The sequence below is a fragment of the Embiotoca jacksoni genome, unplaced genomic scaffold (genome assembly GCF_022577435.1).
Source record: "Embiotoca jacksoni isolate LCO1_2020_lvr unplaced genomic scaffold, fEmbJac1.0.p SCAF_14, whole genome shotgun sequence".
In the NCBI taxonomy this organism is placed as follows: Eukaryota; Metazoa; Chordata; class Actinopteri; family Embiotocidae; genus Embiotoca; species Embiotoca jacksoni.
Genome location: NW_027185274.1, coordinates 3962669 through 3985716, shown reverse-complemented (window position 1 = coordinate 3985716; position 23048 = coordinate 3962669). Strand labels below are relative to the sequence as shown.

Genomic DNA, 23048 nt, shown 5'->3' with positions numbered 1-23048 from the left:
GACTACTGTCCAAAAACACACAAATATTCAGTGATTTATACCACAGGAAGTAGAGCAAATATTGCACAACACACACACACACACACACACACACACACACACACAATCACAATGCAGAGGTAGGGCTCATTTTTCAATCTCATCTTTTTAATGGAAAAAAAATGAGTCAAGGGAAGAGAGAAAAAACTGGGTAAATTGAGAAAGCCGAATGAATTCACAGAGAATGACTGACAGCAGTGATGACAGCAATGCGGTCACAGTCCACATTTCAAAGCATTCCCAGGTACCAGACAGAGAAAGAGAAAGAGGGAGGACAGAGGGGCAGGGAAGAGGGGGGTTAAAAAATGTCCAAGAAGATTTCATCTTCCTCTCAAGGTAAAAAATACAAATTAAAAACTCATCTTTATCCAGTGTTGTTCACAACAGACAATCACATTGAAAAAATGCAAAGATTGAAAATAAAAAGTGCACCCGCACTCACACACACACATACTTACAATTAGTTTCTTATTTTTGGGAGAAAGGGAGAAAAAAAAAGTGCAAGCAAGATCACAGAATGACAATTTACAAGAGAGGCCCAGAGTGGCCCAAAGTCTCAACCCTCCGACTGAGCCAGCAACAGCCCAAAATGTGGGGAGATGGTGGGGGATAATGGCATCACCTTGAGGCCTGTAGGTTCCTGGTGTGGCTTTTGTTTGACTCCATACCTCCCTTACCCCGATCACCTTCACCTCGGTGTGTCCATTTGTACAAAAGGAAGGCTTGAGTTTCATTAAATTTTCAGAAAACCCAACATGGCTTCCCCACCCCTCCCCAGATAGTACAATCAAAAGTAGTTTGACTCCACCATGCTTCTCCTATTAAGTGCCAGGAAAGCTCCCGATATAAAGGCTTTTCAGTCACCATTGACATCATCATCGTCATCATCGTCCATCCAAAACATATCCATTATATTCAATCTGACAATCAACATTAAACATCTCCACTTCATCATCAAACGATTTGCACTCAAACACACTTTAAGTCGAGATGTTCGCTCTGATTGGCTAATGGGAATAAACCATTTTTGATTGGATACTACTGGTTTTGTTGGCAAATGTAACACTGATATAGCACACCATAAAATGAAACAGCATAATCCAAGTGCCGTGTGTGAAATGTGTACGCCAAAGTACACTTTTGTTGTAATCTGTATTCAACATTACAATCCTCGAGCAGTGCTGTGCCATGCAACTGGATCCACTGAGAAGAACATGTCTGCAGAATAATAACAGTTGACTGTTTTGGTTCGGTTTGCTTTTTTCGCCGACCTCCCAGTAGTCGTAAGTGGTTCTACACACATACACACACACACACATAGACAGACACACACGCACATACACACACAGAGGCATCAACACACTTGGAGAGCAAATGCAGCCACACTGTGCAAAATGTGAAACAAACAAACAAACGAGGAAACAAACAAGAAAGTTAAAGGTTTTTTTTCTTCATCGTTATTTAAAAAGTATGACTGACGCTCTCAAAATATGAAATCAGAAACATTTCAGGTGTCTTCATGCAACTGTGGAGTTACATTGAATTGAGGGGCAGCACAGTATTTGCACTGACTGCCCTTCTGTATCAGATGGCAAACACAATTACAGTTTCGGTACATTCTCACGAGCCATCTGATCGTACAAATGCCATTTAAGAGACATGATGCAGCATTAAAATGAGATGTCTATTCAAAACCGAAGCCAACTGAATCTGAACTATTTCATACTTGGATGTGAACACAAGATTGTGAAATACTGTATTATGCAATTTGTTGCCTTCAACTCAATCCCATATTTACAGCTATTGTCTCCAAGCTTAAATCTCACAGTTCAGTGGATGGATGCCTTCTCTACATACTAACAGATCGACAGTTTAGAAATGTTCAACGCGTCCTCCCAAACTGGCAATTCAGCTTTCTGCCCTTTAAAGAGAAAACCAGCTGAACTGGTTGTAGCTAAAATGGTCCTTTGAGTTAAAAGAAATGTTTGTTTTTCAGTGCATCTCACAAAAAAGCATGCTGGCTGGCATAATAATCCCATCATGATAAACTCTGCCTCAACATTTATACTGGCCTCTAACGTGCAGAGCAGACTGGCAGATGGCAGACATCCTTGAACATCTTCTCCTATCCGTGTTTTACTTACTTTACAAAACAGGTGGATTTATGCTTTTGACTTAACACCAATGTGACTTATCGTTTGTTCTTTGGGGTCTTGAACGTCTACACGTTTGCCCATGTCAAACAGAAGCAGTGCTTTCTCTGAACCATACTGTGGTGATACTATGACTATTAATTGCAAAGTGGAGAAGATAATTAAGTAACAGGATTGGTTTAATGTCTACATTTAAGGTGTATTTGATCTCAAAAGGACAATTTAATTGAGCATCACTTTGAGGTGATGCAACAAAGAAATATATATCTTCGAACATACGAGGTCTGAGACTGTTTCCTGTTGCAGTGAAACAGTGCGCAGCAACATGACGTACATGGACCGGGTGGAAGATAAAGCCTTCATGAGTAAATATTCCAAGTTTCCTCACTTGATGAACATCAGTGTGATCAATTACGATGTCACCATGGACCTGAAACTTGAGCAGAGAGCACACATCAAATTTTGTGTCAAACTTGACAAACTCAGCAAAGGAGACCCTCGATGGCACTGAAGCAGTGATCCGGTTGAGGTGTTTTGAGTGGCATTTGCGCTTCAAGAGGGGCAGAACGTCACTGTCCAACACCCAAGGAAGGAAAATCAGGTCAGGAGCACAAGCCGGTAGGTTTTCTCCGACATTTGTAAGGTTGTGCACCGTGAATTTGTCCCCGAGGACCAGACTGTCAACACCGAGTTGCACTGAGACGCTCTGTGGTGTCTGAGGGAAAACATTCGATGCAAACAATCAGAACTCGTGTTGCTCTGGCAACAGGGTTCTCCAACATGACAACATGCGAGTTTTAGCACAATTTTCACTTCCCACCAACAATACTCTGCTCGTCGAGTTTGGCTTCCTGCAACTTCTTTTTGTTCCTCAAAAGTTTGACACCAAAATTTTATGTGCGCTCTGCTCAAGTTAAAGGTTCATGTTCAAATTGCAGATGCGCCCATGCCAGTCGTCACACAGACGTAACTTGAAATACTTAGTCATGAAGGCTATTGCTTCCCCCTCCTCCGTACACGTCATGGTGCCATGCTCAATTCACTCGCAGCCGGAAGAGTCTCTGAACTTTTTGACGACCGCTTGTGTCATTGACATTGTAACTCTGCTGATAGATTTGGCCAATTTAATAACATTGAAGCTTGTAAGGGCAAAGTACTCACACGAAAAGTCCCGTACCTTCCTTAGGAACCTAAATAAAAGGCAGATGTTACTGTGTAGCATTAAATGGCATTAAAGTTGGTCGACAGCATGGCCTAATATTAGGGATTGGGACTTTTTGTGAATTTCACTATATTGCAGAAAGTTAGATAAGAAAATTGACACCACTCTTATATCTGTCAGATAAATATAAAGCTTCGGTTATGACATAGTTAGCTTGGCGTTAAGACTTCCGGCTGGGGAAACCGCTAGCCTGGCTGCTGTCTTAAGTAAACACATTCTGCCTACCAGCACCTCTAAAGCTCAAAGATTAACATATTATATAAAAGCCAAGGGTGCAACCAGGGGCTTATGTTTTTCATGATGGATTATGTGCCAGACTATTTCTTTGCTGGACACAACGACTTCCTAAAGCCACTGCCAAGAAATAGTGTGGTACATAACCTTGTGTGAAACCATAACTTCTCAAACGAACTCCTTTAACATTTGTTTGTCTTGACTGAGGACTTCAGTACCAAGACTTGAGCCTTGTCTCACCGCTGCCAGACTGCCTGAACAAGAAAAAAATGCTGACTTTCCTCACATTCACGTCACCTTCCTGCTACTCAAAACCCTCAAACAGATCCCATCTAGTGTGGAGCTACTGTAGTGCTCAAATAAACTCACACAAACAGACACACAGTCACACAGAGTTTAAAACACACCAAGTTTGGCCAAAAGAGTTCATATCACAAACACATTATTGCGAATTAAGTGTGCTTTCTTTTCAATTTCAATTAAACGTTTTCCAAAACAATTGAAATAACAACATGCAAATGAAAAAAATAAATAAAAAAGGAATCATAAAAAATAAGTTTTTGGGCCTCAGCATGGGCCAGACAAATATCTGCATTGTCCACACATCAATCCTACATTCTTAACACACAGATAATACACACCAAGCACCAGGAGCGTTTCAGTCTCACATTGGCTTCACAGTCATTGTTTCATAGAAGGAAAGGTCAAATAAAGTTCAGGTAAAGGATTTGTGAGAGATGATAAGCCTAAATTGTCATTTTTAAATACACTGTTTGATCAGAGATAGCTGATTAGAGAAAAATCCGTCTCATCCGTACGCTAAAACCCTTGGTGTCAATCCCAGAATGCATCATTAATTTGTGGAAACCTCCATGCAAGGAGAGAGGACAGGGTGAGGTCAAAGATGGTCTGAGTTCCTGGCCAGATGCTCCTTGTTTTCCGGTGAGGGGAGTATGTATGTGTGTAGATAAAGAATCCGTCTCAATTCTGTACAATTCACTCCCGCTTTGAAACTGCACAGGGCGGGATGCCCCGCAGACACACAACGGAGCAGAGTTCATCGTCTCGGCTCTGCCACACGCGGTAACGGACAGAGGGAGTAAATTCAATTTTGGTTAGGTGTATATTTCACAGTTGGCTAACACCGAAACATAGTGCTCCGTGGTTATTCAGGGTCTTCAGTGCCCTGTCCTCTGCCTAACACCAATCCATCTTATTAATTCTCACTCACTACTTGACTGAGTTGCAGCTGAGGATCATTAGGGCTCATCCGAGGGCCCTTATGAGGGTTCCTGTGGAGTAGCATGCCTCAGAAGTGCCCTTGGCAGGCTGGAGTGTGTGTCTTGCTAGCAAACTTATTGCCAGCTGATGAATTCCTCTGTTGAGACGGAGCAGGAATGGAGGAGGTTCGGGTCAAGTACAACAGGGAATTCGAGTGACATAAAAAAAAAGGGGGACGGAGGTTGGCTCGCCGCCGGAGAGATGTTCAAGAATGGGTGCAGCGCTGTGGTGCTGTGTGCTCAGTCATGTCAAAGTTCACCAGGACAGATTGTAGAGGAAGCGGCGGTGAGCAGATTGGAGGAGGATGAGGAGGGGTGGAGGGAGGAAGGCGGAGAGAGAGGGGTGATGGAGAGGTGGTTTGGGAGAGGATGAAGGGCCAAGAGGATGAGGCGCAGCTCCGCAGATTAAGTGAGGGTGATGTAGGCTGAGGCCTTCTCCTTCAATTGTCTCAGACACAGATGACAGCTCCAGCTCCCTGTATGAGACACACACACACACACACACACACACACACACACACACACACACACACACACAGAGAGAGAGAGAGACAGCACATCATGGATCGGCAGGTCAATCACTGCTATTGTAAAGCCTTGTGGATTAATCCCTCATTTCACACAGAGTGTTAAGTAACACTGTAAATTAAAGCTCCGTGTTGAAACACCACATGCTGTGCCTGGGGTTTGTAGATGCAGGGGATTTGACAAGTAGTTTGGTTCGGATTCTGGCATGGGATTTGTGACATTAATTAAACATCAACTCCAGACAGATGCTCAAATTTACCTCTCAACCTTAATACTTCAAAGTGAATGTGAATCTTGCCTAAAGGTGATGTGTGAGCATGAAGCTCAGCACAGACGCTACAAAAAAATATATAAGTTAACTGTGCATGTGGCAGCATGTAAACCTAAAATAACCGAATGCTGCTGAATTTCAAAAATGTTTCTTGTAAATCAAAAGCATGGCGTGTGTGGGCAGAGCTTGACACTGTTAATGAGTGTTGAGCACAAGTGGCACCGCTACTGTATGTTCAGCCAAGTGACACTTTTGCCATGGAAACAGATTATCTTTCCACTACTCATTTCCATGACAACGCCATCAAACATCCTGAGGCAGCCATCTTATGTGGCGAATGACAATTGGATTTAAATAGATGTACCTGCTCGGTTTCTGTGATTGTAGCTGCAGCATCAGGCCTCTCACGGCCTGGTCAGAATATAAATGTTCCAACAAAGAGATGCACAATCCTGATGGTTAAATTTTTTTCACTGCCTAAAAAAGTCAGCGCAGGCAAAACCCAGCAGCTCTGACCGCAGGTTTCACTCCCCTCTGTGTGACTGTCTCCCCACCTACAGTACAGACTGTTACATAACTCAGTCGCAACAACAAAAATGTTCTCCGATGAGTTTCCTTGGGTTGTGCAGTCTGACCAAATACAGGTCAGAACACTCGTAAGGACTCCCCCGTATGTGCAGCATCTCTGGATGATGATGATGATGATGATGCTTGTGTTGAGCTTATTGTTATTCATACCCTCCGGTGGCTCAGACATGGGAGGGCTCAGACAGTACATGTGGTAGCCTCTGTCACAATCATCACAGAACAACAGCTGGTCCTGCAACAAAAGAGAAGAACAGAAATCAAAGCAGAGGACACAACAGTAAAAAGGTAATACGTGCGGTGCTTTAAAATATGAAACTATATATACATCAGTCAAGAGGTTAGGGTGTAATATATGTCTTCTCTTAGTTATTTTTGAATTGTGAATCCAGTTGACTACTTAAAAAAACATCAGTTTGGCAGTTAAAATTTCTGAATTAAAAACTTTCCTTTGTAATAATCTGCACTGAGATAAATAGCATAGAAAAATAGCATTACACTGAGTGTAAATAAAAACATAAATCAAATGAATTTCTGGTCTATGTCTTTGGAATCTTTATGGTTTTAAACCGGTGTCATCCAAAACTAACTGGACAACCCTGGTTAAACATTGTCCTTCAGTCATATCGAGTATAATCTCCAGGCCCTCAAGTACATGAGCAAGCTTGTGAAACTGTAGCCTTTGCATCACTGTTTGAAAAATGGATCCCTTCAAGATTATAAATATGAGTATCATCTAATGTGGATCAACCTAAAAAAAAACAAATTCAAAAATGTGCATGTGTGTGTGTCTGCGTGAGTGCAGCCACATGTGATTAGAGCTAACATGTAGTATAAAGTGAGGTCCTACGTCGTTCTCAGAGGTGCCACACAGGCTGCAGGACTTGCACTCGATGCACTGCCAGCGATAAGTCCTCACCGCAGCCGTCATGTTCACTGTGAACTGCAGACAGGACGGGTGGCCTGGGTGCACACATACACACACACGCACATGCACACACACACACACACACACACACACACACACACACACACACACACACACACACACACACACACACACACGCACACACACACACACACGCACACGCACACGCACACACGCACACGCACAACCACATGGCCACAACGTTTTTCACTATCGCTGTCTGTATTATGAGGACAGTCATCCACCTACTTTATCTATCCATTAATTTGTTTGCTTCATATGGATGATTTATTTGAATGGTAATTCGGCATTGGTGTTTTATATATAACTGTAAGCAGCTTTTTCCCACTATATTAATATATAGATTGAAGAATTTGACAAAAGAATTAAACTATTTGGCAAAAGTAAAGTGAATTCATCGAGCTATTGCAGGACCCCGTAAACTTGTGTTTGATTTAGTCTCAAAAAACCCTTAAAAACTGCTGAAATTTAAATCAACGTGGAAACAAAATCCAACATCAATTCCGCCACTTTAACAGAAAACAAATTGTCCTTTTCCAGTCCACTTCTCTGCCATTTAAAAATAACCAATCTTTCCTCTTACGCAGTTATCTGAGCTTTTCCTGGTATGTGCTGTTACATGATTATGACAATAGAAATATTATGTCATCCTCATCTCCTGACCTTCCATTTGTCATCTTTGTGAGTGGTTGTAACAAAAAGGACCATACCAATGTTTTGCATGCATTAGCCCATTCACTACAAATCACATAATTCTTTTTCGTTCTCTTTTTTTATTTTTCAGATGAAAAGAAACATGTGGTGATATAGATAAATATTTAGATGTATATACAGTACATGCAATCAAATAATAAGTACACAAATTCTACACCATGTACACTGCAATCTCTGCATTTATACATACAACCAGAATGTACAAACACATTGCATACCAAAACAAAAGTGAAACCTATGATGGGAAAAAAATAATACAACCATATTAAAAAAAATAAAAAATCCACTCCAATAAAACCAGTAGTGTTTGCCATTCACAACCAAAATACAGACTAAGGAGAGATCATTCTCTCACAAACTCATGTAAGTTCCTTGTAACAATTGGATACCCTCTCAAAAGAAGAAATACACAAAGTTTTATAATCACATCAGGATGATGTACAAGAAGCCAGGATTAAAAGGCGTGCAGCAGACAAGGTTTAAAACAGTTTGGTGTTTTCTGCCAGACAAAAAGGTCACACTGAGATGACATAATGTTGGATCCATTCATATTTCAGCATCAGTAAAAATGTTCTATATGAACTGCAGAGCAGAACGTTGTGCTCAGGCAGCCTGGTGTCACACAAAAGCGTGTAATACACCCATTAGTCCACCAGAGGATACCGTGTCAGTGTCACACTCTGCCTCGCCTGGGCGTGAAACTACACGCATGTATGAACAGGGTCGAATAAGGAGGTCAAGTGACAAAGTTGAAAGAGTGACAACGTCCTGCTTGAAGAGGAGGTCGGGCAGGTTGGAATAAATAAACGCAGGACTTTCAACTGGATGAGCAGTGTTTGAGTCAGAAAGCAAAAGTCAACAAGCATTTATTTTAAAGTAGCACAAGTAAGCTACTTATGTTATGTAACATAGTCATTTTACATGACGTATGTTAACTTACATGATACGTAACATTCCTTACATAAAATTACTTATTTTAACCCAAATAGTGATTTTTTTTTTTTTTTTTTTTTTTTTTTTTAACCAAGTTGTTTTGGTGACTAAACTTAGGGCACCTTACTTTTGATACCTAAGTGAGGCTAAACGTGACACTGACAGTGGTATCCTCTGGTGGACCAATGGGTTTATAGTGATATCAGGTAGCATCAGCAGAAACGACTCCATTAAATGACCAAATATATGCGTAAACTGGGAGCTACATCCAGATATATACATATTTCTTATGATCTCATCTTGTGATATTCTTGGCATTATACAAACTGTTGCTCAAAGTCTGGTCATAGGTGAAAAATATATTTTCCCAAGTATATTTACTTTTCATTATTGCTAATTAACAATTGATCATCTACAAAGCTGTTCATTACTTCGTGTTTGTCCTTTAAAAAAATAAATTCAAACTGTATTAATGCAAACAGCCACTGATTTGTAAGTGTGATTTACTCGACAGTCACCGTACCAAACCACATCATATTGTTGGAGCTGTTTTGTGTTCATGTGTTTTCTGATTACCAGGCAGTCATTATTTTCCACTGATTTCCATACAGTATTCAACTTGCAGATGCTTGATATTAAATCATGAAACATTTGCATCACAATGAATCTCAATATTCTTCTATTTTTGCCAAAGCCATGTTACTGTTGCACGGTGATGTTGTGCAGGCTCATCACATCAGTGTGAACCAAAACATACAGAATAACTGTGAAAAGAAAGAGCCGACATGATGTTCCTTCTTCAGAACTGTCTCACCTGAATTACGTCACTAATTACCAGTTTGACGCTCACTTGTTGACTAACATTAGTGAGTTCATTTTCCCACCTCAGTATGTATGTGATTTGGTATGTTTGATCTTCTTTAAGGTTTATGTCTTCATTGTGGTTATTTATTAATATTAAGTCATTTAAAGTCTCTACAAGCTGATTTTCATACTGTGGTGGAATAATAAATAAAATAAAAAGTAAAACATTACATCAAATGGCTATTAGTGCAGTTAGGTATACTGTATTTGTATTAGATGGGCTAAAACAAAAAACACTGGTATGGTCCATCCATTTTAAGATTTATCAAAAGGAATCAAAACTTGCATTTACTATTTAGTAAATATCAAATCAGTAAATGAAGCATTTCAAAATTGTGCATCAACAGAGGACCGCCTTCCTCCTGCCAATCATCCCCTTCAGCGGTGCCCTACCTGAGCGTCCACAGTCTGCACAGGAAATAAGGTCTTCAGGACAGCCAGTCTTCTTCGAGCCTCCGAGGCAGAAGTCGCAGTAACCGTTGGCGATGACGGAGCCATCCGCTGCTTTCTTGGCTGTGGGAAGAAAAAGAGAAAAGACGGTACGTAAGAAAAACTGGGACTTCAAACTGGACTCTTGAGGAAAGGGGATGAACTCATAAGTCAGTGATATGAAATGTTGCCCTGGAGTGATGAGGCTGTATCAGTCTCTCAACATAAAGACAGATTGAAGAAGGAAAAACTATAAAAGTCCTAACAGATCAACAAAGCAGTCATCACCGACGTGTGCCAAGATTCATCGTCAACTGCTGTGAGACAGTGATTAGAGATAAAATGTTGAGATGTACAGCAAAGAATAAGAAAGAAGACGTGTAACTAAGTCCCCACTGTCCCTCGTTATCTTTTTACTTTGGTAAAAAACAAGCACCGCAGCAGGCCTGCACTGGAGCCTGGGACTCTCCAAACCCCGGCTCACCCGGGCAGTGAGAGGGGGGAGACAGGGAGGCACAGAGAAGGATGTCTGGTGGGAGCCCCTGGGGTCTGGTAAATATTGTCAGGAGTGGAGGAGAAGAAAGAGGAGAGGGAGAAATTGAAGAAGGAAGGGTTTAAGAAAGTGTGTGTGTGTGTGTGTGTGTGTGTGTGTGTGTGTGTGTGTGTGTGTGTGTGTGTGTGAGATGGGAGGTTGCTGGGACAGACCTGCCGTCATGCTGTGCACGGAGAGGCAAGCACTCCACGTGAAGCCGTTTCATAATAATTATTAACAAGAGAGAAATTCCCCCCGCCTGCCTGAGTGCTGTGTATATGTGTGCACATTTGTGTGTGTGTGTGTTTCACATCTACCCCCCATCTCTCTGTCTATCTGCCTGTCTGCCTCCTGTCTGTCTTACTGCTGTTGATTGCATAATCACTTTAATGGAAGCAATCACATAACCGCTGCAGACTAGTTTGTATGTGCGCTTTTGTGTCTAAGATGTAATGCAGTGGTCGGGTCGTTCACAATGAGTCACCAGGCAGCAGGACGGACAGTGAACACAATAGAGTGGATAACACAGGTGCACACTCACACACTCCTACATACGGGCAGACATAGGAAAACCATTCATCCTGCAGAGAAACAAAAGCGGACAGACAGCGCTGTAGGTGATACTGAGCGTATGCTCACATGAGACACAGAGAGGTCAGTAATCCATCCATTTCAGGGTGGAGTCTTGCTTTGGCCGGAAGGGGAGGAGGATGAGGAGGGGGTGAATTTGATGGAATTTGATGGTGAGAACGGGAAGGAGAAGTGAGAGGGAGAGATTGGGTTTCTACTCAACAGGATCTGGCTTTAATCCTCTGAGAAATAAAATAATAATAATAATAATCATCATAAAAAAAACCAAAACCTCTTGCTTGATCGAGATGAGAGAGACAGGCAAACAGACAGACAGAGGGAGAACAGAGGAGGGGAGGGAAATTAGAGGCAGTACCTGCGAGTGAAGAATTCAACAGGGTTACGCTGAGCAGAAATCATAAAAGAGGCTGTCATCTATTTTGTGCTGGGCTGTACACTTTCAGAAATGAATAATGAATACCAAGGTGATGAGAAAATTTAGGGTTTAACCATCATTAAAAAATAATAACTGAATTAACTTGCAACATACTCCTGACCGGGACATTAACAGGGATTTTCAGTGGTGTGCATGTCAGATTAAAAGAGTTCCTATATCCAGTACATGAAATTGACAAGTTAGTATTTGAACACAAATGGCTCCATCATCATTATTCTCAATGATCTCTTTTGACCAGTGATGAAATTATGAGATCTTGCTGGTGTCAGCTGTTTTTTTAATTGTTTCATTTTAGAGAACGAACGCTACCTGCACCTCATCAGGTTGGACAGATATGTCCTGGCCTGTTTTTTTTCTCCCTTAATTGAAAAACATCAGTCAGTCAGAGTGGTCGTTTGTGGGATGATATTGCAGAAATTATACAGTCCAAATAAATTCTGTGTAAGCACTAGACAGGAAGAGGGACATTAACAGAAAACAACAGTATACATACAGTATTGGCCCAGCTGCATTTAAATCCTGCTACATTTTAGTTTTATCCAAAATATTTAACATATTGTATATTACTGTAAATCCAACACATTTCAAAATGTAGTCCCTGTAAGTTAACATACCCTGCAGCAATTCAAGCAGTGTGAGGGACTGTCCAGAGGCACAGCTGTGGCTTGATCTGAGCGCTATAAGGTCAATAAACACAGCATGCTCACACTGATAATATTTACATATTGATGCTTTGCAGGTGTAACGTTTATGTTGACCATCGTACTCTCGGTTCATGTCTCGTCTCATACGGTGCACTCTTTTTACCGTCCACCAGTCTATTTGTTTGTCTTTACTCTGCAGGTGAAATGTGCACGATGTGTCCAACGACTGAATTATTTCACAGTAAAGAAAATTCCAGTCATGTTGGCATAAATGCTGCTCACTGTTAACCATTAAAAGGTCATCATTAGTAGTGAATGTGTTGGAGCAATATTAAACACAGCTCAGGTGTAACGTTTACCGTGCTCACGCTCTGAGTTTAGAGTGTTAGCATGCTGTCACTTGCCAATTAGCACAAAACAAAGTGAAAGTTGAGGCTACTTGGTATTTATACATGAACCAAAGTACTGCCCAAATAAAAACTTTGACCAGAAGATGGTGAGAAATGAGAAGTAAACTGATCACCTGAGGGGTTCATGATTGTGTGCTCCAAACTTGATAGAACCCTTTCATTCATTGTAGGGACATTTTCACTGTAAATCAAAACTATCAACCTCATTGAGGCACAAGAGGAAGAATCGGAGGGTCAACTAAAGTCAGCAAGAATGAACATCTGTCCAAAAATATTTCAGGGTGAACCAAAGTGGTGCAGCGACCAATCGATACTGCCACACAGCTAACATGGCTAAAGAGCGGGATGTTGGACTGTGTGCAGGAGCTCCTGCTCCATGTGGATGGGGGAACAGAGCATCAAGAACAGAGCGATACTGGATGATGATACAGTCTATAAGTGTATTTACTTTTTGAGAAACCAACACAGTCAGATGTTTACTGAGTGGAGCAGGAGGATGTATAAAGCTGTAGAGACATATGTGCCGTGTCGGCCGGGAGCCAATGCAAACACGTTTTTGTCTTCTTGTTCTGGTCAAATAAATTGCTTTTATCTTCGCTGCTTTTACTTGGGCTCGCTGCTGCTGATTGGGCCTCACAATTCCTGGTGGGATAAACTAGAAAGGCACACATGTGGGGAGCCACACACACACACACACACACACACACACACACACACACACACACACAAATGAAACATATTCAGGCTGTATTTCATCTGCTATAGTTATGTGTGCATGTGCGTAGCTTTGTTTAACTTTGTATTTCTACGTGTGTGTGTGTGTGTGTGTGTGTGTGTGTGTGTGTGTGTGTGTGTGTGTGTGTGTGTGTGTGTGTGTGTGTGTGTGTGTGTGTGTGGTGGTGAGGGGGTGGGGTGGGGGGGGGGGCGGAGGCCCCAGAGAGTGAATCAGCAGGTCCTGACGCATGTGAGTGATTCGGGGCTGCCCGCTGGCCTGCCTGCGTGGAGGAAAAAAACTCCATCAATGATTAAACGCCCGTGGCCATGTTTCAGAAGCCGCCTGCAACCACAGACACGCCATTGCCGGCAAAGAGAGGGAGGGAGGGAGGGAGGAAAGGAAGAGGAGTGAGCTAATGAGCAAAAATAAAAGAGATATATGCCAAGTAAAAAATAAATAAAGAGAAATTGAAGAAAGAGTGGCAATCACGAGGCACCCAGGCTTTTTTTCTCTGTTCTACCTTTACCTCTCCTCCTGTCCCTTTGTTTCTCCTTCTTCTCCCTCTCCTAATTTGGACCTGCTTCAACCACCATTTTTTTTTTTTTTTTTACCTCCATATCTCCCCATACCTGACCATCCTCTCCTCTCTCCTCTCCTCTCCTCTCCTCTCCTCTCCTCTCCTCTCCTCTCCTCTCCTCTCCTCTCCTCTCCTCTCCTCTCCTCTCCTCTCCTCTTCCAATTACCAGGAGGAGTATGAGCAGAACCGCACACTTCACAGCTTTCAAGTGTTGGAGAGAGATCCTCCTGGGAATTATCCAGCGAGAGATGAATCCTCAAATGCTCCTCACCCCTCCACCTCCTCTCCCCCACAACACCTACCCTTCCCCATCCTTCCTCCCTCTGCTTATAATCCCCCCCCCCACTCGTCTCATTTTCTCTCTTTCCCTCCTCCGTGCAGCTCCTTCAGTAGCTCGTGTTGTTATTTCACCCTCTGAGCTACCTCTTGCCCTGCTCCTATTTCACCTGAAGTGTCGCTTCTTTCACTTTTAATAAAATAACTGTTTTCTCTTATACTTCCTCTTTTTTTTTTCATTAATTTATTATTTTTTTTATAATCAATGTCTTTCAGGGGTTGGAGAAAGAAATTCTTAAAAAGAAAATAACACTGCAAATGAGTTTTTCTGGTCAAGCTAGGGAACATTGATAAATTATAGCTCTCTGTGAGGAAGATAAGACAAAAGAGGAGGAAGAGGAGGGGGAGCGGGATGGGGGGGGGAGTAGCTCCATAGCTGAAACTCTCACATTTGAAACCATGTTGTTGTCATGTTTTTTTTATTTTCTTCACCAAACTGCTTGAAATTGTGCATAATAAATTCAGTTTTTAAAACTCTTTGCACTGTTACATCATTTTAAATAGCTGTCCTCTGAAAAACATGTATGTCCAATAACTTTACTCTTTAAGAAGAAAAACAAGCTTATTTTCAGTAATACATTTCTCAGATTGTTTAACTGATGCTTTGGGTTTGACAAAAGGTCACAACATTTGGAGATACGTGGTTTTAACTGGATGGGGATATCTTCCCTATTGGCACTGAAAAATAATGTGAATTTAAATTAGACTTTTTATTTTTATCTCAACTCTTTGATTTATTTTTTAAACAGGTCTATGTAGAGATTATAGTGTCCTGGAAGAACTAAATCTCTTAGTGTAATAAAGAAAAGGAGTAAAATGAAAACAGCTGTTTTTGTCATACTTCCTTATCTTGAATTTAAGGCCCATTAAATTAACCCTTAAATGTCTCTCTCCAAACTCTCCCTTTTTCTCTAGCCCTCCAATCTCTCCTCCTCCTCATCTTCCTCCAAGACTCTGACATGGGCTACAGTGGAAGCCTCTCTAACTTCCATACAAGAGAATCACCGTGGCCTCTCGACACACACATTCATAAAAGGCCTACCTGTTGGCTTTTCTCACTTTTCTTTTCCACCTCACATTTTTGATTTTCTCATATTTATTCCTTTTTTTTCTGTTTGATTTAACCTATAAAGCGTGACATTTCTGTGACATTTGCATGAACTGATTGAAGCAATTGAAAACGCTTCTTTACACTGCCATCCTTACCATTTATGCAGCCATTAACAAAGACATGCTTGTTTCCATGGATACCACTGTCACAAAAATACAAAACTTGGTTAATCAAGGTTGAGGCTTCGATGGTAAATAACAAGTGATGTATGAATGTTTTCGTTTAAGAGTGTATTGGTTATTTACAGTTACAGAGTGCAACACATGCTCCAGCATGGCAAGTGTAGACAGGATGAAGAGGAGGTATGAGGGTGAAAGAGGAACAACAAAAAAGGAGGAGGCAGGGAAGGGTGGCAAGAACAGATGAGGAGAAGCTGGAAAAATAAAGAGAGAGAAAGCGAGAAAGAGGAAGATGAGGGTGTGAGGATGATGAGGAAGCACAAAGGGGGAGACAAGGAAAGGAGGCAAAAAAGTGGCTCCTGTTGTATCGGAGCAGCGGTGTGTGAAAACACACACTCTGCACTCCTGTCGCCTCGCCGCCTAATGAGGAGAGCCTCTCAGGAGTAGAGCACGCACACACAAACACAATGAGAGCACACACAAGCACACAGATGAAAACACCCACAAGCATACACATACAGTAGAGCGCACAGGCAACACACAAAGATTTACAACCATGCCTTTGCATAATAACTTTTGCCGTCCAGTTTCAGTCCCATCCCCCACTTGCTCTCTTTAATGTGATGAATGAGAGTCCCCGTGACCCCGTGCAGCCACACACACACACACACACACACATATACATATACATATACATATACATATACATATACATATACATATACATAATTCCAGTCTCAAATATTGTACATAGTCTAACATGAAACAAAATAAAGAGATGAACAACATACGAAGCACACGTACATTCACACAGACACAAAACCCCCAAATGCTCAAGGAGACATTTTCAGTTTTTTTTATGCAGACAAAGAGGCAGATATGCAGTCAGATGGAAACCGTCAGTCACAGATGAAAAGTCACTGGCTTCCTTCCTCTCTCTCTCTCTCTCTCTCTCTCTCTCTCTCTCTCTCTCCAGCTTCCTCCTCTTACTCTTCCTCCCATCCTCTTCCTCTCTTTCTCTTTGCACTCTCATGCATTCTCATTATTGCTGCTCCTCTCTCTGCCTCTGATTCGATCTCTTCTCTGCGCTTCATTGTGCTTCTTCTTCTTCTTCTTTTTTTCTTTGCTTCCCTTTCCTTATTTGGTCTTGCTATTTTTTTTTCTTCCCTCTGCTTTACTCTCAAAGAGGAAATTGGAACTCTTTCCTGCAATCCATCTGTTGTCACACTAATGTCTGCACCAGTGCACCATGCTCTGTTCCTCCTCTGTTTTCCCCCCCATTTCTGCTCCTTTTCCATTTCTGCACCCACCAAACCAACCCCACCCTGCGCCCTTATACATACACAACCACACAAGTACTACTTTCACTCATGTCCAGTCAGCAGGTTGCGTAACTCCCAGTGCATTCTGGGACTGAATGCATGCATTTGTGTGTGTGTGTGTGTGTGTGTGTGTGTGTGTGTGTGTGTGTGTGTGTGTGTGTGTGTGTGTGTGTGTGTGTGTGTGTGTGTGTGTGTGTGTGTGTGTGTGTGTGTGTGTGTGTGTGTGAAAGAGGGTGCAATGTGAGCTTGTGTGCAGAGATGACATTGCAAAGTAAAGAGGACAGAAGCAGTTTTGGTGCATAATAAAACTTGATCTATGGCTGCTTTGTAATCACACTGACCCACAGAAACAGACACACACACGCATAGACACACACACACACACACACACACACACACACACACACACACACGCACACACACATACACACACACAATCCGTCAGGCTCTGCAGTCTGACGATATGTGCACACTTAGCAAATAGACACACATGCAAATAAATAACACACACGCACACAGACGCACTACCTCCCCCATAAATCATGCATGTAAAGAAATCACAGAGACACACACACACACACACACACACACACACACACACACACAGCCCGTGCCTATGTGTGCGATACTTTGGGCAAATGTACTCACAGTTGCACACTCTTAAAAAGAGCCACTTAGCCAGTGCAGGCTTGTGCCCCTGTCAATGAAGAGTTAAAATGCAAATTATTAATCCTATTTTGATCCAGGGAGAGAGCCGGCTGGGAATGTGACTGTGAAATCCGGTTTGAATCGTGCCCAACCTCACATGGTCCACTCGGCTGTGTGTCAGTCCTGCACTGTCATGTGGAAATGTCACAAAATGACCAGTCGGAATAAAACAATAAAGGGAGAAATCCCCCCCCCCCCCCAAAAAAAAAAAAGAAGAAAAGTGGAAAGCTGCCTCCTATTTTTTGGATTAAAATGGGGAGTTGGAGTTTCTGTAGGTGCCGTTTTCTTTGTGTGCTCAGCCATGATGGCTATCGCTGCAGCTTGTGTTAACTACCAATTACAATTTTATTAAACAAACCAGACTTTCAAGTGGTATCATTTTATGCATCAGGCTTTGTTTAATTTGTAAAAGTTTTCTTCAGTCAGATCTCTATAAACTACCTTATGTTATTGATATTTAGACGTGTGTATTATTATAGAAATAATTCACGAATGTGGCATGTAGCTACTGTATTGTTGAGCTCGCTGAGTTTCACACTCACTGTTACACAGAAAAACAGACAACAGGAGATGGATGGAGGGTTGAGGATGGATTTGGGGTGGGGGGGTGGGGGGGTAGTACTGTGGGTGGGGAGGGTTGTGGTGGTGCGGGGGCTTATCCAAACATGGCCAAGACAACTGAGGGACCACAGAACAACCAGCCGGCAAGCCACAGCACCACATCTTAAGACAGAATACCAAATGAAGCAGACTCCAATATTACCCTGCCTTCACCACTCCAACTGTCTGGGGGAATCTATATGATGAATCATGAAGAGATTTTCTTTTTTCTCAGTCTGTTGTAACTCTCTGCTTCTCGCTCTGCTTTCTCTCTTTGTCTGTTTCCTCTCTCCTCTCATTCTTTATGTTATTTTTAATGAACTTCTCCCGTTGCTCCCTCTCTCCACTTCAACTTCTCCCATTCTGCTCTCTCTCCCTCTCTCTCTGCTCTCTCCCCCCTCCTGCCATCCACTCCTTCTTTTTTTTTTTTTTTTTTCCTGCTCTCTCCACAACTCTCCTCCTCTTCCTCCTCCACCATCTCTCTCTCTCTCTCTCTTTTCAATGTACATAACAGTGTACTCTTTAGGAGGGAGCCCTGGCGGTATCTATGGCAACCGGATTGCTAGGCAACAGCCATCTCTCCCTTCCTTTCCTGCGCCGTGCAGCAGCGGCAACAATCAACCAATCAAAAGCTGAGGATGCATTTCGGAGTACGTGAAAAGTTCAGAAGACATTCAGAAAACACCGAACGCTGTCTGTGTCCACATGTTCCGTCTTAACATGAACAATTATCACATTAATGTACAGCAGATCAATCAGTCTTTGGAAATTAAAATTAATCGTGTGTTATCAGGCTGGGTAGGCCCAGAAAAAAACAATAAAAATACATTAAGAGGGATTTTCATCTGAATGTGAAAAACAAAACCAGTTTTGTTTTTGTTGGTGTGCACAGGAGCACACAAATAATAGGTATTGGAGGCACAACTGTTTATTAGCATACAATTACACCCCACTGGGGCCCACTGGAAAGAAGTTTTAAAGATGAGTCATTAAACATTAGTATTTTGGGCAATTTGGCCGGTCCTGGCAGTCTACGAGCTTCCAAATTATACAAGATGAAGTAAAAAAAACAATTTATCCACCGGATGAATCTGTCTGTGTTTCACAGTTTTTAAATCTGGTATCTGGTGCGATATTCCAACGCTGGCCACATGGATGCAAACAAGTCATGCTCTATGAAACAAGCATGAACACCAGAGACTTCCATCGGCCCAGTCAACTAACTTCTGAATTAGCCCTATGGTAACTGGTATGGAGATAAAATAATTCAATCACTTGGCCCTTCTGGACTCTCCACATGTTATCGGAAAGATTGGATCAAATTCTGAGAATGAAGGAAGTCATTTAACAGATGCCTTTCATTTCATCGATCCACTATTTTACAGTTGCAACAGTACAGCGTTGGAGTAGGCTATGGTGGACCCTATGACGTAAGCACCAAGCAGTAACCAAGAGTGGCGTCATGCATCGGTTTGTGAACAGTCTCAAGTTCGCCATCTTACTAGTTTGGAGCAGGGACAAGCTGGGGAGGAGCAAGCGGTGGATCTGACTTGATCTGACTGGAACCCAGCAATACTACGTTCTGTCAATGATAGTGGAAACCTGACTGCATCACAGGCCTGTCAATCAAACAGACACACCCACAAAAACACAGCATTTTGAAGCCCATTTTCCAAATAATGATGGGATCATCTTCAGTTGGACTACCGGTAAACTAAGGAGAAGGAGCGACTTTGGGGAATGAGACCAAAATGACGAGTGGAATAAAAACTAGTCAACTAGTTAAATGGGAGTCAATGGAGTCGAAGGCTTTTTGGAGCCACTCTCCAGTGGCACTCGGTGGTATTGCAGCTTAAGGCACTTCCACATCGGCCTCATTTTTTGCAGACCTGGAAGCTATGTCCACTTTTAGAAGGGGGTGACAAAAGTTCCACAGTGCAGCTCTGAATCATTTTATAACACCGGCAGAATTATAATGCATTTAACATGAGGTCACGATTTATTGGTCGACTTTGTCCTAATAAATCTCAGTCAGAATTTTCACGTTTGGGAAGTTTTGCCAACAAACTGCTTTCAGTACAAAGACTTCACAACTTACAAGACTCCGTGAACTGACAAAAACCATAGTTCCTGTAAAGAAACACATCTGCCCAGTGACACCGCTATAAATGGCAAAGCAATAAACACAAGAGCTGGAGTCTCACCACACCACAAATAACCTTTGCTGTTATTCAGAAGAGAAAGACAGATAAATGAAGAGGGAAAAACCAGAGACCGCGCTGCACATGTGAAGTGACAACAGACAGAGAGCAGGGAGCGGCCATTTCAACGTTGTCGTGTATTGATGTTGGTTGATCAAAATTCGTCCTTTACTCCTCTGACTGCAGACAGAAAGAGGAGAACAGGGAGGCCATTTTGAAACACAAGGCAAAAAGAAAAAATGGAAAGGGGGGGGGCACACAACAACCAACAATGGTGAGCAGGAACAGAGGGATGCTGACCTTCAAAGGGCTCAATTACATGTCACACGCACGCGCACACACACACACACGCACACATACACACATGAAGTTGGGCATGATTGCCCATATAGTACAATCACACAATTCAGTGGCACATAAAGGGACAAATACACACAGACCGAGAAAATGTACGTCTGTGTGTGTGTTTTAAAAAAAAAATACACATGTAGAAACACACACTCAGTGTCCCTGCTGCTCCACACCGTAGGACCGTCTGTCCGTCCAGATAAAGTGGCCTCTGAATCTCAGTTCTGATTTGAGAGGGGGGATTTAATGACAACTACACCCCCTCCTCCTCTTTCTCCTGCCCCTCCCTCCTCTCTCTGTTTTCTCTTTCTGTCTCTATCCGTCTTTCTTTTTATTTGTCTCATTCATCCATTCACTCATTCATTCACAGTTGCTGTCTCTCAGTTTGTCCTATTCCTGCCATTTCACCATTATTCTCCTCTCTCTCTCTTTTCTCATCGACCTCGTTCGATGTCTCTCTCTCCCTTCACTGTACCTACAAAACCAATTTTCAGGTGGACATTGTAGGGCCGACCTCTAAAGTAAACATCCCCCTTATTCATCCACTTCTCCTCAGCCTCCATACTCTTCGTCTTCTGCCCCCCACCTCTCCCCATTCCACCATCACATCAATGCCAAACCAGCCCCCAACACCTCCAGCCTCCGTCCTGCTCTCCCTCCCTCTGCACCTCCAACCTCTTCTTCTCCTGTTTGGAGGAAAAAGGAACATAGTATGTGGTGCAGTCATGAATTTTAATGGGCGCTGCTCATTTTGAGTAAACAGTCTATCGGCTAGGATCCAGATATACGCGGAGGGTAAGTAGTGGTGGCTGATTTTGGCGATGGCAGACACAAAACAAGGAAATTAATTATGAGGAAAAAAAGCCAAAGCTGATGGATGAAGAGAACTAAGACGAAGAGAGGATGGAAGACGAGGGGCAGAGAGGGAAGGGAGATGAGGGTTAAGTGAGGATGCAGAGCGAAGTGAGAAGAAGAAACGGGTGAGAGATGGACAGAGAACAAGAAGGAAGGAAAATCTCATCTCCTGGTGGAATAATCTGTCATTTATCACTGATGGAAACACAGGGAGAGAGAATGGAGCTGGGCGAGGTCCAGAGAAGACAGACTTTTATAGTTTCTGTGATAAGTTTTTGTGTGTTTCGGCTCACATTTGTGTTGTGGGAGCTGCACATATATACTATTGCGTCTAGACAGACAGAATATAGCATGAATTATGCATGCAGGGCTGCTCTCATTCAAGGTAGCCATATTAATATTATTACATATGTGGCAATATACCGAAGGGTGGAGGCTGGTGGAGTCTCTGTCCATGACACTCAGCAAATTGGGAAAATGTATAATGACACTCTCACACAGACACACACACACACACACACACACACACACACACACACACACACACACACACACACACACACACACACACAAAACACTGCAAGCACACTCACTCGTATGAACACACTTACGGAGCCTTGCAAATGCATGTGCACTTGTGCGTCACACACATGCACAACACACACACACACACACACACGGCCTCAGAAAATGCAATCTTCTTTGCTGAAATGAAAAAGGAAGCTTAGCCTTTTTGGATGTTGTGTGTGTGTGTGTGTGTGTGTGTGTGTGTGTGTGTGTGTGTGTGTGTGTGTGTGTGTGTGTGTGTGTGTGTGACTGTGCGTGTGCGTGATTACTGACTGTTTGGGAGGGAGTGATGGGGGATATTAAACGATTCAAATGCTGCCTCTCTTGCTCTCCTCCACTGGAGAGACCTAAGACTGCAGCATGGCCACATACATACACACACACACACACACACACACACACACACACACACACACACACACACACACACACACATATATACAGTATACACATACTGGGCCGGTCTGCTCTGTCAGACAGGCCAATTTAAAAACACACACTGCCAATTAACTGCAAGGCAGCATAGTTTCAGTGTGGACGTTGTTGCAGTGCAGCACACACACTGATCATGTGGATGTGTGCATGTTTTGTGTGTTTATCTGTGTTCTATTCTGAGCAAATTGCTTGTTTTAAAACCAGGAGGAACAAAGAAAGTGGATGATTTGTCTGTCTCAAATGTCCACAGCTATTTCTCTTGTTTTTTTTTTAGTGTGAACAACTGTAGACATTTCACTGATGATTACTGACCAAAAACAAAATCTCCCGCAGGACAAAT

At 42.4% G+C, this 23048-nt stretch overlaps 1 protein-coding gene across 1 annotated transcript in view; it reads right to left on the bottom strand.

Annotated features, from left to right (window-relative positions):
• Positions 1–91: 91 nt before the first annotated feature.
• The window catches only part of dpf1 (double PHD fingers 1), a 44942-nt gene continuing 21985 nt past the window's right edge, over positions 92–23048 (bottom strand). The window contains 4 exon segments of the mRNA XM_069147522.1: positions 92–5404; positions 6466–6547; positions 7163–7275; positions 10166–10285. Of these exon segments, the coding sequence (XP_069003623.1) occupies positions 5334–5404; positions 6466–6547; positions 7163–7275; positions 10166–10285 (386 nt within the window). The 3' untranslated portion in view covers positions 92–5333.